This window comes from Neophocaena asiaeorientalis, unplaced genomic scaffold (genome assembly GCF_003031525.2).
Source record: "Neophocaena asiaeorientalis asiaeorientalis breed wild unplaced genomic scaffold, Neophocaena_asiaeorientalis_V1.1 scaffold45, whole genome shotgun sequence".
In the NCBI taxonomy this organism is placed as follows: domain Eukaryota; kingdom Metazoa; phylum Chordata; class Mammalia; order Artiodactyla; family Phocoenidae; genus Neophocaena; species Neophocaena asiaeorientalis.
Window position 1 is genome coordinate 2,803,991 of NW_020174642.1, and position 18,172 is coordinate 2,822,162.

The window sequence follows — 18,172 nt, forward strand, 5'->3', positions numbered from 1 at the left end:
TTTAACGATATTATAAAATAATGATGAATCTTATAATTGAAGATATCTTAGATCCCATGAAATACTGTTGACCTTGAACAACACAGGTTTGAACTGTGCTGGTCCACTTATATGCAGGGTTTTTTTCAATAAATTTACTGGAAAATTTTTTTGAGAGTTGCAACAATTTGAAAAAGCTCACAGACAAATTGCGTAGCCTAGAAATATAAAAAAAAAAAGAAAGAAAAAGGTAAGTCATGAATGCACAAAATATACATAGATGCTATTCCATTTTATCATTTATTACCATAAAATAAACACAAGTCTATTATAAAAAGTTAAATTTATCAAAATATGCACACAAACACTTACAGACCATACATGGTGCCATTTACTGCTGAGAGAAATGTAAACAAATGTAAAGATGCATTAAAGATGTATTAAATCATAACGCATAAAGTTAACTGTCATACATACTGCGCTACTGTAACAATTTGTAGCCACCTTCCGTTGTTTGGCAGTGTTTCAAGTGTTGTGATATCCACTTAAAAACGCAGTGTGATGCTCATTATTTCCAAGTGAGCAGTTCCTCTCTCCAGTAAATTGTGTTTCAAAGTAAAAAGTGACCCTCATGGTTCTTGCTTATTTTTCATTGTGTTTAGTGCAATACCATAAACCTTGAATAACACCCTGGGACCCATACGAAGTGCCACTAGTGATGCTGGAAGTGCTCCCAAGAAGCAGAAAAAAGCCATGACATTAACAAGAAAAAGTTGAATTGCTTGACATGTGCCACAGAGGAGGCAGTTGCCCACCATTTCAAGATAAATGAATCCAATGTAAGGACCACTGTAAAAAAAGAAAAAAGAAATTCATGTAGGCATTGCTGCAGCTACTCTAATAGGTGTGAAAACCTTGAGCTTCTGTGAAGTACCTTTTTATCTCGTATTGAAAATGCAGCTATTGTGTGGGGGCAGGGTTGCTATAAGAGTGGCATGCCTACAGACTCTAATGTGATTTGAGGAACAGCACAGTCATTATATGACAACTTAAAGCAAAAGGAAAGTGAAAGATCTAAAACAGGAGAATTTAATGCCAGCAAAGGGTGGTTTGATAATTTTAGAAAGAGATTTGGCTCAAAAAAGTTCAAGATAGCAGGAGAAGCAGCTTCTGCTGACCAAGAGGCAGATGAGTTCCCAGTTGCCATTAAGAAAATCATTGAGGAGAAAGAAACTTGCCGGAACAGGTTTTAAATGCAGGTGAAAAGGCCCCATTCCGGAAAAAAAAAGCCACAAAGGACATTTGTTAGAAAGGAAGAGAAGTGAGCACCAAGATCTAAGGCAGGAAGTGACAGGCTAGCTCTACTGTTCTGTGCAAATGCAGCTGGGTTTATGATCAGGACTGCTGGTTGTACAAGAAGGCTTGAACAACAACAACCCTTTTTCTGGATTGGTTCATCGATGCATTATCCCTAAAGTCAGGAAGTACCTTGCCAGTAAGGGACTGCCTTTTTAAATTCTTTTGTTATTGGACAATGCTCCCGGCCACCCAGAACCCCATGAGTTCAACACCGAAGGCACTGAAGTGGTCTACTTACCCCCAAACACAATATTTCTAATTCAGCCTCTAGATCATAAGAACCTTTAAGGATCATTATACCTGGTACTCTATGGAAAAGATTGTCAATGTTGTGAGAGAGAATCCCAATAGAGAGAACATCATGAAGGATGTCTGGAAGGATTACATCATTGAAGATGCCATTGTTTTTGTAGAAAAGCTGTGACAGCCATCAAGCCCGAAACAATGAATTCCTGCTGGAGAACACTCTGTCCAGATGTTGAGCATGACTTCACAAGATTTACAATGGAGCCAATCAAGGAAATCATGAAAGAGATTGTGGACATGGAAAAAAAAAAGTGAGGGTGAAGGGTTTCAAGATATGGGTCTTGGAGAAGTTCAAGAGTTAATAGACACCACACCAGAGTAATTAACAGAAGATGACTTGATCGAGATGAGCGCTTCCAAACCAGTGCCAGATGACGAAGAAGAAGATGTAGAAAAGACAGTGCCAGAAAACGAATTGACATCAGACAAACTGGCAGAAGAGTTCCGGGCTTCCCAGGTGGCGCAGTGGTTGAGAATCTGCCTGCTAATGCAGAGGACATGGGTCCGAGCCCTGATCTGGGAGGATCCCACATGCCATGGGGCAACTGGGCCCGTGAGCCACAGCTACTGAGCCTGCGCGTCTGGAGCCTGTGCTCTGCAACAACAGAGGCCGCGATAGTGAGAGGCCAGCGCACCGCGATGAAGAGTGGCCCCCGCTTGCCACAACTAGAGAAAGCCCTCGCATAGCAACGAAGACCCAACACAGCAAAAATAAATAAATTAAAAAAAAAAAAAGTAGTTCCGATTATTCAAGACTGCTTTTTTTTTTTTTCTTTTTGCGGTACGCGGGCCTCTCGCTGTTGTAGCCCTCGCGTTGCGGAGCACAGGCTCCAGACGCTCAGGCCCAGTGGCAATGGCTCACGGGCCCAGCCGCTCCGTGGCATGTGGGATCTTCCCAGACTGGGGCACGAACCCGTGTCCCCTGCATCAGCAGGCGGACTCTCAACCACTGCGCCACCAGGGAAGCTCTCAAAACTGCTTTTGACTTCTTAAACAACATGGACCCTTTTATGATATGGACACTGAAACTAAAGCAAACAGCGGAAGAAGGATTGGTACCATGTAGAAATACTTATAGAGAAATGAAAAAGCAAAGAAGTCAGACAGAAGTTATGATATATTTTTGTAAAGTTACACAAAGTGTGCCTGCTCCTCCTACCTCCCCTTCCCCCTCCTCCCCCTCTTCCAACTCTGCCATCCGGAGACAGCAGGACCAACCCTCCCCTTCCTCCTCTGCCTATTCAACATGAAGACGATGAGGATGAAGACCTTTATGACGACCCACTTCCACTTAATGAATAGTAAATAATCACCATGCCATACAGTTCATAAACATATCTTCTGTGTGTGTGTGAGTGGCTTTGTGTAAAACTCTGGTAACTGTGCATCAAGAACTGTGTGAGACGTTTTTGTGCCATCATCATGGAAGTATTCGTCATGTAGAACATCGTGGGCAAGACTTGTATTGAAGTGGATAGTGTATCCTTACATCAGCATAAGGTGAGTCATAGTGAAGGTAAAGTTAATAATACATTAGTTTTCTTACTGCCTTACAACTTTGCTTCCAAAGAATTACATTACCATATAGTATGCCTCTCTCCCTTGTAATTGGAGAAAGTGCATATCAGCCTATCATCACAGGCAAGTGTTTTTTTAAATGTAACAATGTTTCTATTTTCTTTTATTTTTTTTTAATATTTATTTATTTTGGCTGCAGCAGGTCTTAGTTGTGGCATCTCCGTTGCGGCATGTGGGATCTTTTTAGTTACAGCATGAAGACTTCTTAGTTGCAGCATGCACGTGGGATCTAGTTCCCTGACCAGGGATCGAACCTGGGCCCCCTGCATTGGGATCTCGGAGACTTAACCACTGGACTACCAGGGAAGTCTCTGTAACAATGTTTCTAATACTGTATTATGAACATTGTTATAATACTGTATGCCATAGATATTTTATAACAATTCGTGCATTAGTGTATAAGATAGGCTACCATGAGGCAACCTCATATCGATTACACTAGGCTATAATAAGTCAATCATATTGTTGCGTCTTTGTTATCAATGTATGAATCGTTATACCTGTAAATAAATATGAATTTTTGTTTCACATTATCTTTTCATTTTTGGTGTCTAGTTTTAGTAATACATATAACATCTACAGTGTTTTGTATCATTGAAGACGCTACTGATGACAAACAATTCATTTTGTAAACAGACGATGTAAATTTATGGTATCATAAATGTAATACAGTACTGTAAATGTATTTTCTTTTCCTTATGATTTTCTTAATAAAATTTTCTTTTCTCTAGGTTACTTTATTATAATAATATGGTATATAGTACATATAACATACAAAATATGTGTATCAACTATTTTTTATGTTATCAGTAAGTCTTCTAGTCAATAGTAGGCTATTAGTAGTTAACTCTTGGGGGAGTCAAGTTATACATGATTTTCCAACTACAAGAGGGATCAGTGCCCCTAATCCCTGTATTGTTCAAGGGTCAACTGTATAGCATTCCTTTTGCAGTAACGTTAGAAATAAGTTTTTAATCATCATAATCTGTGTGTTATTTAAAGAACCTTGAAACATTGAAGAAAATCTAACATATTAGAAAACCTGGCATATTAGACTTGTGATTTTAATTTGAAACGTTTAAGAGTATATAGTTAATTAAGCTTAGGGACAGTCTTTGGAAATTGTATTATCGGGGTACAATCTAACCCAAAATTACAATGGCTCAAAGATGATAGGAGTTTACTTCATGCTCCTGTAATAGTCAAGTGGTGAGTGGTCCAGAGCTGTGGGCCAAGCAGCTTTGCTATGTGAGGTCTTCTAGGGAATTGGCTCCTTCTCTGCCTTGGCTCTGCCATGGCCTAAGGTGTTATCTTCATCAGCCTGGATGATGTTGGCACATCACCACATCCAAGGGAAGTAGGACAGAAGAGAGTCCAGGGCAAGTGTCTTAAAGAAGCACACATCATATCTGCTTATATCCTATTGGCCCAGCTTAGTCACATGGCCACAACTAGCTGTAAAATATAGCCTACTGTTAGGTGGACATGTGTCCAGCTAAAACTCAGGGGTTTTAGCTAAAGGGAAAAAATGGGAGAATTAACACTAGAAAATATTTGGCAGTCATCCACCTTGAGTCTTAAGAAACTTCACTCACTAGGTTTATTAAATTTCAGTAATTGCTTAAAGGCTTAGAAAGATTTCACTTGTCAGTTTTATAAGTTTGCCATGGCAGGTGTGTGAAGTGTTTTAGAGAAACAGGTATATTTTAATTTTAAATGCACTTAAAATGTTTCAAGAAACTAAATAATAAGTTTATAAATAGTGTTAATTATTTAGGAAGACTTACTATGTTAAACTTAAGAGTCAATTCAACATTAATCAGAGAAAATGAAAGCAATTAATATTATTTTTATATAAAAACTACTGCACATAATTAAGAATAAGATTGTGAGTTAAACATAAAGGGTTACAAAAACCCTAGGTTTTAAAATGTTAAAACTTTCCAGATTGACTTCTTATACTTAGTAACATGCATTTAAGTTCCCTCCGTGTCTTTTCATGGCTTGATAGCCGATTTATTTTTTATTGCTGAATAATATCACATTGTTCGGATGTACCATAGTTTTGTCAACCAAATAAACTTAGGAGGCAATAATCAAGCAAAAGGCCTTTATTTGGAATTGAAGAATTGCAATTCGGGACACACAAATTCAGGTAGCAACCCAAACAGTGTCCCACTATGGAATAAAAGTCAGAGGCTTTTAAAGGCAAAGAAGAAAGGTTTGCATTACAAAGAATTTTAATTAGAGTTGCAGGCAGAAACTAGTCCTGGCTAAGCAAGATTGACTGCTAAGTCTATCGCTAGAGAGAAGAAAAAGTTCATTACTGTGACAAGTTGCAGGGGCTCTTGCAAAGTGCTTTGAATATTTAATGTCGGCCCAGTTCGAAAGTTCATGGCTCCACCTGGGGAGGATGTATATGTTTGCTCTTCTTAATATTCTCTCTGCTCCATTTTAAAACCCTTTGACATAAGCGACTCTATTTTATTTCACATTTCATAGTTTCTTCATTCGTTCACCTGCTGAAGGATACCTTGGTTGCTCCAAGTTTTGGCAATTATGAATAAAGCTGCTCTAAACATCCATGTGCAGGTTTTCGTGTGGACATAAGTTTTTAACTCCTTTGGGTAAATACCAAGGAGTATGACTACTGGATCATATGTTAAGAGTATGTTTAGTTTTGTAAGAAATCACCAGACTGTCTTCCATACTGGCTGTACCATTTTGCATTCCCACCAGTAATGATAGTTCCTCTTGCTCTATATCCTCACCAACATTTGGTGTTGTCAGTATTCTGGATTTGGACCATTCTAATATGTGTGTTGTGATATCTTACTATTGTTTTAATTTGCATTTTCCTGATGACCTATGATGTGGAGCATGTTTTCATATGCTTATTTGCCATGTGTATATCTTCTTTGGTGGCGTGTCTGTTAAGGTTTTGGGCCTATTTTACCGTTGAGTTGTTCTTTCTTTCATAGATTGTGCCTTTAGCATTGTATTTAAAGAGGCCACATACTATATTATTTCAATTACATGACATTCTGGAAAAGGTAAAATTATGGGGACAGTAAAAATATCAATGATTGCCAGGGGTTAGGGAGGAGGAAAGGATGAATAGGCGGACCATAGAGGTTTTCTAGAGAAGTGAAAATAATCTGTATGATACTACAACAGTGAAAACATACCATTATACATTTGTCCAAACCCATAGAACATACAGTACCAGGAGTGAACTCTAATGTACACTATGGACTTTGGGTGATGATGTGTCTTTGTAGATTCATCAATTGTAACAAATGTACTACTCTGCTGGGGGATGTTGGCTGTGGTGGAGGCTGTGTATGTGTGGGGGCAAGGAGTGCATGAGAAATCTCTGTACCTTCTCTTCAATTTTCCTGACTCTAAAATAGCTCTAAAGAAATAATCTTTTAAAAAAATATTACCGGTGAAGTCATCTGGCCCTGAACTTTTGTTGTTTGGAGTTTTAAAAATCACTGATTCAATTTAATTACTGGTAATTAGTCTGTTCATATTTTCTATTTCTTCCTGGTTCAGTCCTGGGAGATTGTACATTTCTAGGAATTTGTCCATTTCTTCTAGGAGGTCCATTTTTATTGACATATAATTGTTTGTAGTAATCTCTTGATCCTTTGTGTCAGTTGTAACTTTTCTTTTTTCATTTTATTGATTTGGGCCCTCTCTTTTTTTCTTGAAGAGTCTGGCTAAAGGTTTATCAATTTTGTTTATCTTTTCAAAGAACTGGCTCTTAGTTTCATTGATCTTTTCTATTGTTTTTTAGTCTCTATTTTATTTATTTCTGCTCTGATCTTTATGATTTCTTTCCTTCTACTAACTTTGTTTTTTGTTTGTTCTTTTTCTAGTTCCTTTAGGTGTAAGGTTAAGTTATTTATTTGGGATTTTTATTGTTCTCTGAGGTAGGCTTGTATTGCTACAAACTTCCCTCTTAGAACTGCTTTTGCTGCATCCCCTAGATTTTGGATCATTGTGTTTTTATTTTCATTTTTCTCCAGGTATTTTCGAATTTTTTTCTTTGATTTCTTCAGTGAACCATTGCTTGTTTAGTAGCATATTGTTTAGCCTCCAGTTGTTTGTGTTTTGCAGTTTTTTCTTATAGTTGATTTCTAGTCTCACAGTGTTGTGCTTCGAAAAGATGCTTGATATGATTTCAATTTTCTTAAAAATTACTGAGACTTGTTTTGTGGCCTAGCATGTGATCTATCCTAGAGAATATTCCACGAGCACGTGAAAAGAATGTGTATCCTGCTGCCTTTGGATGGAATGTTCTGTATATCTCTATTAAGTCTATTTGATTTAATGTGTTGTTTAAAGCCAGTGTTTCCTTATTGATTTTTCTGCCTGGATGATCTGTCCATTGATGTAAGTAGGGTGTTAAAGTCCTGTACTATTATGTTACATCATTTCCTTGCTTTATGTCTTTTAATATTTGCTTTATGATTTTAAGTGCTCCTATGTTGGGTGCATATATATTTACAACTGTTATATCTTTTTCTTGGATTGATACCTTGATGATTATGTAATGTCTTTCTTTGTCTCTTGTTACAGTCTTTGTTTTAAAATGTACTTTTTTTTGGCTCCACTGTGAGGCATGCAGGACTTTAGTTCCCTGACCAGGGATTGAACCCACATCCCCTGCAGTGGAAGTTCAGAGTCTTAACCACTGGACTGCCAGGGAAGTCCCTAAAGTGTATTTTGTTTGATACAAGTATTGCTACTCCAGCTTTCTTTTAACTTCCATTTGTATAGAACACCTTTTCCATCTTCTCACCTTCAGCCTGTGTCTATCTTTAGATTTGAAGTGAGTTTCTAGTAGGGATCACATATATGGATTTTATTTTTCTATCCATTCAGCCACTCTATGTCTTTTGATTGAAGCATTTGACATTTAAATTAATTATTGATAGGCATGTATCTATTGCCATTTTGTTAAACGTTTTAGGGCTGTTTTTGTAGGTATTTTTTGTTTCTTCCTTATTCTTTTGCACTCTTCCTGTGATTTATGATTATCTTTAGTGTTATGTTTGGATTCCTCTTTTTTGTGTGTGTATCTATTATAGAGTTTTGGTTTGTGGTTACCATAAGGTTTATATACGTAAAACTTTAAGTAATCATATATATGATTATTATATGACTATAATATGATCTCTTAAGTTTGAATGCATTTTGACAAACCTGCATTCCACCAAACATTTAGAGTAGTGTTAACACCTATCCTTCTGAAACTATTCCAAAAAATTTCAGAGCAAGGAATGCTTTCAAACTCATTCTACAAGGCCACCATCACCCTGATACCAAAATCAGACAAGGACATCACCAAAAAAAAAATTACAAGCCAATATTAGTGATGAAAATATATGCAAAAATTCTCAATGAAACATTAGCAAACTGAATTCAACAATACATTAAAAGGATCATGCACAATGATCAAGTGGAATTTATCTCAGGGATGCAAGGATGGTTCAATGCCCACAAATCAATCAACATGATACACTACATTAACAAATTGAGGAATAAAATCATATGATCATCTCAACAGACAGAGGAAAAGCTTTTGACAAAATTCAACACCCATTTATGATAAAAACTCTCCAGAAAATGGCATAGAGGGAACCTACCTCAACATAATAAAGGCCATATATGACAAACTCACAGCAAGCATCATACTCAATGGTGAAAAACTGAAAGCATTTCCACTAAGATCAGGAACAAGACAAGGATGTCCACTCTCACCACTATTATTTAACATAGTTTTGGAAGTCCTAGCCACAGCAATCAGAGAAGAAAAAGAAATAAAAAAATACAAATTGGAAAAGAAGAAGTAAAACTGTCACTGTTTGCTGATGACATGATACTATACATAGAATATCATAAAGATGCCACTAGAAAACTACTAGAACTAATCAGTGAATTTGGTAAGGTTGTAGGATACAAAATCAATGCACAGAAATCTCTGGCATTCCTATACACCACCAACAAAAAATCAGAAAGAGAAATTAAGGAAACACCCCCATTTACCATTGCAACAAACAGAGTTAAATACCAAGGAATAAATGTGCCTAAGGAGGCAAAAGACTTGTACTCAGAAAACTATTAAAACACTGATGAAAGAAATCAAAGATGACATCAACAGATGGAGAAATATACCACGTTCTTGGATTAGAAGAATCAATATTGTGAAAATGATTATACTATCTAAAGCAATCTACAGACTCAATGCAATCCCTATCAAACTACCAATGGCATTCTTCACAGAATTAGAACAAAAAACTTTACAATTCATATGGAAACACAAAAGACCTCGAATAGCCAAAGCAAGCTTGAGAAAGAAAAGTGGAGCTGGAGGAATCAGGCTCTCTGACTTCAGACTATACTACAAAGCTACAGTAATCAAGACAGTATGGTACTGGCACAAAAACAGAAATATAGATCAATGGTACAAGATAAAATTCCCAGAGATAAACCCATGCACATATGGGCACCTAATTTATGACAAAAGAGGCAAGAACATACAATGGAGAAAAGAAAGCCTCTTCAATAAGTTATGCTGGCAAAACTGGACAGCACATGTAAAAGAATGAAACTAGAACACTCCCTAACACCATACACAAAAATAAACTCCAAATGGATTAAAGACTTAAATATAAGACCAGACACTATAAAACTCTTAGAGGAAAACATAGGAAAAACACTCTTTAACATAAACCACAGCAAGATCTTTTTTGACCCACCTCCTAGAGTAACGAAAATAAAAACAAAAATAAATAAATGGGACTCAATAAACTTAAAAGCTTTGCACAGCAAAGGAAACCATAAACAAGACAAAAAGACAACCCTCAGAATGGGAGAAAATATTTTCAAATGAAACAACAAAGGATTAATCTCCAAAATATACAAACGACTCATGGAGCTCAATAGCAAAAAACCCAACAATCCAGTTAAAAACTGGGCAGAAGACCTAAATAGACATTTCACCAAGGAAGACATACAGATGGCCAAGAGGCATATGAAAAGATGCTCAACATCACTAATTATTAGAGAAATGCAAATCAAAACTACAGTGAGGTATCACCTCATGCCGTTCAGAGTGACCATTATCAAAAAATCTAGAAACAATAAATGCTGGAAAGGGTGTGGTGAAAAGGGAACCCTCCTGCACTGTTGGTGGGAATGTAAATTGATACAGCCACTATGGAGGACAGTATGGATGTTCCTTAAAAAAACTAAAAATAGAACTACCATATGACCCAGCAATCCCACAACTGGGCATATACCCTGAGGAAACCATAATTCAAAAAGAGACATGCACCACAATGTTCATTGCAGCATTATTTACAATAGCCAGAACATGGAACCAACCTACATGTCCATCAACAGATGAATGGATAAAGAAGATGTGGCACATTTATACAATGGAATATTACTCAGCCATAAAAAGAAACGAAATTGAGTTATTTGTAGTGAGGTGGATGGACCTAGAGTCTGTCACACAGAGTGAAGTAAGTCAGAAAGAGAAAAACAAATACCGTATGCTAACGCATATATATGGAATCTTAAAAAAAAAAATGGTACTGATGAACCCAGTTGCAGGGCAGGAATAAAGAGGTAGACATAGAAAATAGACTTGGGGATATGGGGTGGGAGAATGAAGCTGGGGTGAAATGAGAGTAGTATCGACATATATACACTATGGAATGTGAAATAGTTGGCTGGTGGGAAGAAGCAGCATAGCACAGGGAGATCAGCTTGGTGCTTTGCGATGACCTAGAGGGGTGAGATGGGAGGATGGGAGGGAGGCTCAAGAGGGAGGTGTTATGGGGACATGTGTATGCATATGGCTGATTCTCTTTGTTGTTCAACAGAAACTAACACAGTATTGTGAACCAATTATATTCTAATAAAGATCTATTAAAAATTAAAAAGAAAGATATATGCACCCCTATGTTTATTATAGCATTGTTTATAGCCAAGATATGGAAGCAAGCAAGTGCCCACCAATAGATGAATAGATAAAGAAGATATGGTGTAGGTATATATATATATATATATTAGCAGAGAAAGACAAATGCGGCATGATTTCACTTATATGTGGAATCTAAAAAAACAAAGCAAATGAACAGACATAACAAAACAGAAACAGAGTTATGGAGAACAAACAGGTGGTTGCCAGAGGGGAGGGGGTGAGGGAGGAAAGAAATAGGTGAGAGGTACAAACTTCCAGTTGTGAAATAAATGAGTCACAGGTATAAAATGTACAGTGTGGAGAATAAAGTCAATAATTATGTCGTATCTTTGTATGGTGACAGATCATAACTAGACTTATGGTGATCATTTTGAAATAGGTAGAAATATCAAATCACTGTGTTGTATAACAGGAAATAACATAGTTTTGTAGGTCAATTATACCTCAAGAACAAACAGACTCGTAGACAAAAAGATCAGACTTGTGGTTACCAGGGGTGAGTGTTGGGCGGAGTTGAACTGGATGAAGGTAGCCAAAAGGTACCAACTTCCAGTTACAAGATAAATAAGTACTAGGAATGTAAGATAAATAAGTACCAAGGATGTAAAAAAATATTACAACTTTAACAACTTGAATATTAATTAAAACAAGTAGCTATAGGTGATCATCTGCACATAAAAGCCTTCTTCAGATATGAAAAATCTCAAGTGCCATGTTTATGAGCCTTTGGATGGGTTATGTTACTTACAACCAAAAAAGTATTGAGGAAGACTCAGTTTCTCCCCTAACCCCATTACATCATGTTTCTAGCCTCTAGATCACACAGCTATATTTCTAAATTTTGTTCTGCTTATGACAACCCTCCAAACACACATGGGTGGAGAAGATGCCTACTGGGATGCCTGTCCTCTTTGCTGTATACTGTTTCTCTGCACCCATAAACCTCCATATCTACAGGGTTCAGAGGTATCTTGCTGTTGTAATATGATTTGACCCACCATTTAGACTTGACTATTGGCCCAAGGTAACCACTAACCCAAGCAAGGCTAATAAGAGTGCCGGTTGAAAGAGAGCCTCAGACTATATCTAGGTGGCTAGAAGGATCATATGTAGACCACGGAACTGGGAACAGCTATCCTCTACTTTTGGAGACTGGTGAGCAGAGAAAAACGGTCCTTTTAGAGAGAGAAGAATTAAGCTGATGGCAGATAAACAGAAACAAAAGATGGAGAGCATCGGGTTCTAGTCTGTTCCAGAAGCCCAGTCAGCTGCACATTGCCTTGAGGCTTGGGAGACATCTGTTACACTAATAATAATTCATCTCTCCCTTCTGAGCAAAACAGAGTCAGTTCCTATTATTTGTAGCCAAAAGAATACTATCTAATATGCCTGAAAAGATATTAAACTCTTCGTAGGAAGCAAACTCATGGGTTTTATTTTAAAAAGAAATAGCTGCTTAGTTGTCTCAATTAGAGGAAATTTCCAGTGTAGTTCCGACTTCTGGATTTTAAGTACTGGTCCAAGCTATGTCCCCTGGTAAGTCCACAAAATCCAATTTACCTAAAACTCAACTCAGAGTAACTCTGGCCTGATAATCACTTGCAAAGTACCCAACACTGAGTATAAGCAAGTTACAGACAATTAACCACCTGTGACTCGTGTAGCATCTCATTATACTTAGTCTATTGGAAGATCTCCAAATTGCATTATATGGTCCATGGTTGAAAGTATTAGTTTACCATTCTCTCCCAGCAAAAGCTACACTTCCCAGCCCCCCTTGAAGGCAAAGGAAGGCCATAAGACTAAGTTCTGACCCATAAAAAAGGAGTGGACATGATGGCGGCAACGTCCAGAACATTCCCTTAAAGGAACATCCCAAGTCTACTTTTCCCCTTCCTTCTGGAACGTGAACATAGACTGGCAGCAGGAATGGCCAGGCTAGACCACAAGATAGAAGTCATGTGCTGTAAATGGAAAGCAAAAGCCTAGAAAGAGCCTGGGTCTCCAGCCCTACTTACATTTACACTTTTCCATGTGAGAGAAATAAGCCATCTTATTTAAGTCCCTGTTATTTTGTGTTTCAGTAGCTGAGCCAGCACCTTAACTATAACACAGTCTTTGCATGGAAAAAAACCAGAAATGAATGACTGTTTTCTACAGAAGGTAGTATAGCCAAAAGTAAAACTTTAAATTTGTGCAATTCTCTCATTCAACAAATATTTATTGAGTCACAGCCTATCACCTTTGGAAACAGTGTCCAGGCTGGTGAAGCAATCCAGCTCATGTGAAATGAGGAGTGCCCAAAGGAACATGGGGCATTTAGCCTATGGAGGGAAAAGGGTAGGATAGGTTGGAGAGCTGTCATCAGATTTAGGAAGAAATCATGTGGAAGAGAGGATAGACTTGCTCCATATGACCCCAGGGGGCTGAAGTAAGACCAATAGGGTATGCAGGGAATTGAACCCCTAAGATCCAGAGTTCCATGTCAGTTCTGGTTCTTGACTTTAAGCAACAGAAGCAGACTCTAATGTCTTAGGCAAAAACAAAATTTGTTGGAATGATATTTCGGGGGGAAATCACAGAATTAACCGTATATCAGAGTACTGGCCAGGAATCAAGAGTATCCGGAAGGCTGGTTAGCAGGAAGCATAGCCACAGCCATGGAGCAGACAGGGTCTAATCAGCATGATGGATGACTTCTAACTGGTCCTCACGTCTCTGAGCCATTCACTCAGGAGTCAGGATCATGGGAGAGAGAGTCTTATGGTTGCACCTAGATCATCTTCCATTGCCTGGCTGAACACGGGGCAGACGAGGGGAAAATAAGGTCCCTGTTGACTCTGAGGAGGAAGTCAGGTACTACCTCCAGGAGGAACCAAGATAGTATCAGACAACTATCCAGTGCTACTTCTAATGATTCTTTCAAAGCCCATGAATCTGTGACCTGTGTCTTGGGATTGGGAGGAACTTGTCCATTCAGGGAAGTTATCTCCTTTCTATATTCCTCACATATGCTCATACACTCTCTGCCGAATCATTCCAACCACGAAAGGTTCACTACCTCACAAGTTCCTTTTCATATTAGGACGAAATAAAGGCTGGGGGCTTAGACTCTGCCTGATGCTCAAGACCCTCCAACTCTGGTCCCACTTTTGTAGGGGTAAGTCCTGTGATTCTTCTACAGAAACCTTTCTTCCCATCCAACTTATTCACTCAAAGTCACCATCCTCTGACCCCATCAAAGCATCTTGTGTTTATTCTCTTTACTCCTCCTATCTATCTAAATGTTATCCATTCTTCACATTCCAGCTCAAATCCCACATCCTACATGAAACATTCTTGAACCATCCCAGCCCAAAGTAACTCCTTGGAAATTTTTGCCTGCACTCTTCATGAGGCGGTTAATCACTCTCTTTTAAAATGTTTTCTATGTTTTTAGAATTGATACTTATACTTTATTAGATAATTTAATTTTAAACATACTTATATCTTCTCTCTCTACCTGGATTATAACTTCTTGAAGACATGAACTATTTCTTATCCAACTTTGCATCTCCTGTAGAACTTAACAAAATCCTTTCCACATGGACTTTTTTTTTTTTCCTTGATTGATGTGAATAGCAGAGGTGGGTATGGTCTTGACTCCTTATCCAGGAATTTGGGGAAGGGGAAACAGGGGAAGATGAGGGGAGAAGTAAGTCAGACAATGACTTAAAATAGCTTTGCTCAGACTATAATAATGATGTGAATGATTTATTTTTTATAGCATTTTGAGTTATAATTGGTATGAAAACTGCATATATTTGATAAGTTTTGACATATGTTTACATCCACGGAACTATTGCCCTAATCAAGATAATAAATATATCTACCACCTCCCCAAAGTTGCCTTATGTCCCTTTGTAATCTCTTTCATTCACTTCCACCTCAAGAAACTGCTGATTTGTCTTCTGTCACTCTAGTTTGAACTTCTAGAATTTTATATAAATGGAACCATTCAGTATGTACTCTCTTTGTCTGGCTTCTTTCACTCAGCGTAATTATTTTAAGATCCACCCACGTTGTTGAAGAGTTCACTCCTTTTTTTTGCTGAGTAGTATTCCATTTCATGATCATATCACAATTTGTTTATCTGTTGATGGTCATTTGAATTGTTTCCAGTTCTTGGCTTTTACAAATTAAGCTGCTATGAACACTTGTACAAGCCTTTGTGCGGATACATGATTTCATTTATCTTAGGTAAATACCTAGGAGTAGAATGGCTGAGCCATACGGTAGGTCTCTGTATAACATTTTAAGAAATTGCCAAAATGATTGCACCATTTTTATTCCCACCAGCAGTGTAGGAGAGTCGCAGTTGCTCCATCTCCTCAGCAATGTTTGCTCTTGTTTTTAAAATTTTGGCCATTACATTGTAGTGGTAGCTCACTGTGGTTTCAGTTTGCATTTTCCTAATGACTAATGATGAACATCTTTTCATGTGCTCATTTGTCATCTTCTTTGATGAAGTGTTTGTTCAGATCTGTTGTATATTATGATTTTATTTTATTTTATTTTTTTGGCGGTATACGGGCCTCTCACTGTTGTGGCCGCTCCCTTTGCGGAGCACAGGCTCCGGACGCGCAGGCTCAGCGGCCATGGCTCACGGGCCCAGCTGCTCCGCGGCATGTGGGATCTTCCCGGACCGGGGCACGAACCTGTCTCCCCTGCACCGGCAGGCGGAGTCTCAACCACTGCGCCACCAGGGAAGCCCTGTTGTCCTTTTAAAAAATTGAGTTGTCTTACTGCTGAGTTTTGAGTTTCAATTTCTCTATATATTTGGACACAAATTCTTTATCATACACGTGGTTTGTAAATATTTTCTCATGGTCTCTGGCTTGTTTCTTAACTATATCTTCTCAAGAGTAGAAGTTTTAAATTGTGATGAAGTCCAATTTATCAGTATTTTCTTTTATGAATTGTGCTTTTGGTGTTGCAACTAAGAAGTCTTTAACTCAGGGTCACAAAGATTTTCTTCTTCTGGAAGTTTTATAACTTTATGTTTTACCTAAATAGGTTTATGATAAATTTTGAGTTAATTTTTGCATATGGTATGAGGTATTGATCAAGGTTCATTTCTGCGTGTGTGTGAAGACATTAAGTTGTTCCAGAATCATCTGTTGAAAAGACTATCCTCTCTCTGCTGGATTGCCTTTGCAACTTTGTTGAAAATCAGTTGACCGTATATGTGTGTGGATCTGTTTATGGACTCTATTCTGCTCTAATGATTGCTGTGTCTGTCTTTACACCAATATGTCACTGCATGATTTATATTCCTATAATGTCTTAGATAAAGTGCTTTCACCCACAGATATAGAGCTGTGTTCATGATGTGGACTCTGGAGCTAGATTACTGTGTGCAAATCCTGGCTCTAGCACTTACTGGCTGTATTACTTTGGGCAGATTCTTTAATGTCTCTATGCTTCAGTTGACTCATCTATAAAATGGGGATGATGACAGTATCCACTCATCAGATTGCTGTGATCGGTTTGTGTTGATACACATAAAAGTCTGTAGAACAACACTCAATAAAAGTTTTCTCTTATATAACTTCCTGAATAAAACAGTTAGAGGAGTTAGTTAGGTATTATTGTTCCCTGAAATGTCTTGGCCAGTGTCACACAGATAAAGACTACACTTAGGTCTTCTGGCTCTAAACCCAGTGTCTTTTCCACTCCATCTCTGAGACTATAATGGAAACCCCAGTCTTTTTATAATCTAATCTCCGAGGTTATCGTCTATCACTTCTGCTGTATTCAGTACTTTAGAATTTAGTCTTTAAATCTGGCTCACACTCAAGGACAGGGAACTATATGAAGTATAATGCCAGTAGGTGGGGACCATAGGAGACCATCTGAGAAGCTACTTATGACAGGTCCCTTCACTTTTCTAAGATTCTCACAAGTCTGGTAGGAAGCGCTGTGGTCAGAGGCTTCTGAACTATGGAATGAGAAGCCAGGGAGAGTATTCCTGAACCAATGACCTAATAGGAGTCTTTGCCTTCCCCGCATGGAAAGAAAGCGAATCTTAGCTGCTTCGTTCAGTGTTGAACACTGGCCACACCTTTTAATTAGGAAGTACAGTCTGAGGCTATGCCTATGGAAATAAAGGAGGTATCAAGTTTGGCCAAGCAGTTTTCTTCTGCCTTTCAGATGACACTAGAAATGTGTTCATACGGAGCACAGAAGTGGGAATCTCACTTATGAAATAAATAACTTATTGATTCACCAAGATTTACTCAGCACCTACCGTGTGCTAGTCCCTCTATTAGGCACTGGGGCCACAAGAGTTTCTTTTTTCATAATTTTTCTGTTGATTGTTAAGGCCACAAAATCAAGAGGAAATTACATTGTGTTAATTTAGGTTCTCTAAAAGTGGATACCAAGATAGGATTAGACATGTAAGAGATTTCTTGGAGGAAATGCCTATGAAGGACAAAGGGAGGGAACCAGAGAAGGTGGGGGGAGCTTTCAGACTGCATTACCGGTCTGACATCTGTGCAAGGCTGGGGGAAGGAAGGAGGGGCGGATAGGGAGAGTTTTGCACTGCAGTGCAATTCCAAGAAAGGATGTGCCGGGTCCCTGGGAAGTATCTGAGCCCAAGTCACCCATCAGAGGAGTCCTGTGTGTAACAGAAGTGAGCCTGGATTTGTGTCTTCACTGTGCTCAGTCCTTGACTGGGAGCACCTGAGGGATACGTGGCCTCAGCTCTAGTGGAGCAGCCGGTCCAGAGGGACAGCAGCTAGGGATCTGAGCAGCTTCTTCTCACATCTGTCATGTGCATGTTACAAGGTATGACTAGTGTCATGATGAGGTGAGCATAGGTACTAAAGAAGTACAAAAGAGGTGCACCGAACCCAGACTTTCAGGGATAGGGCAGGCTTTCTGCAGCGCAGTGGTCAAAACTGA

General features: G+C 38.4%; 1 protein-coding gene across 1 annotated transcript in view; it reads left to right on the plus strand.

The window, feature by feature from the left end:
- Positions 1 to 1,990: 1,990 nt before the first annotated feature.
- MRPS6 (mitochondrial ribosomal protein S6) overlaps positions 1,991 to 18,172 on the plus strand; it is a 92,842-nt gene continuing 76,660 nt past the window's right edge. Inside the window, exons 1-2 of the mRNA XM_024758416.1 lie at positions 1,991 to 2,101; positions 3,088 to 3,160. Coding sequence (XP_024614184.1) covers positions 1,991 to 2,101; positions 3,088 to 3,160 — 184 coding nt within the window. The remainder of the gene's footprint in view (positions 2,102 to 3,087; positions 3,161 to 18,172) is intronic.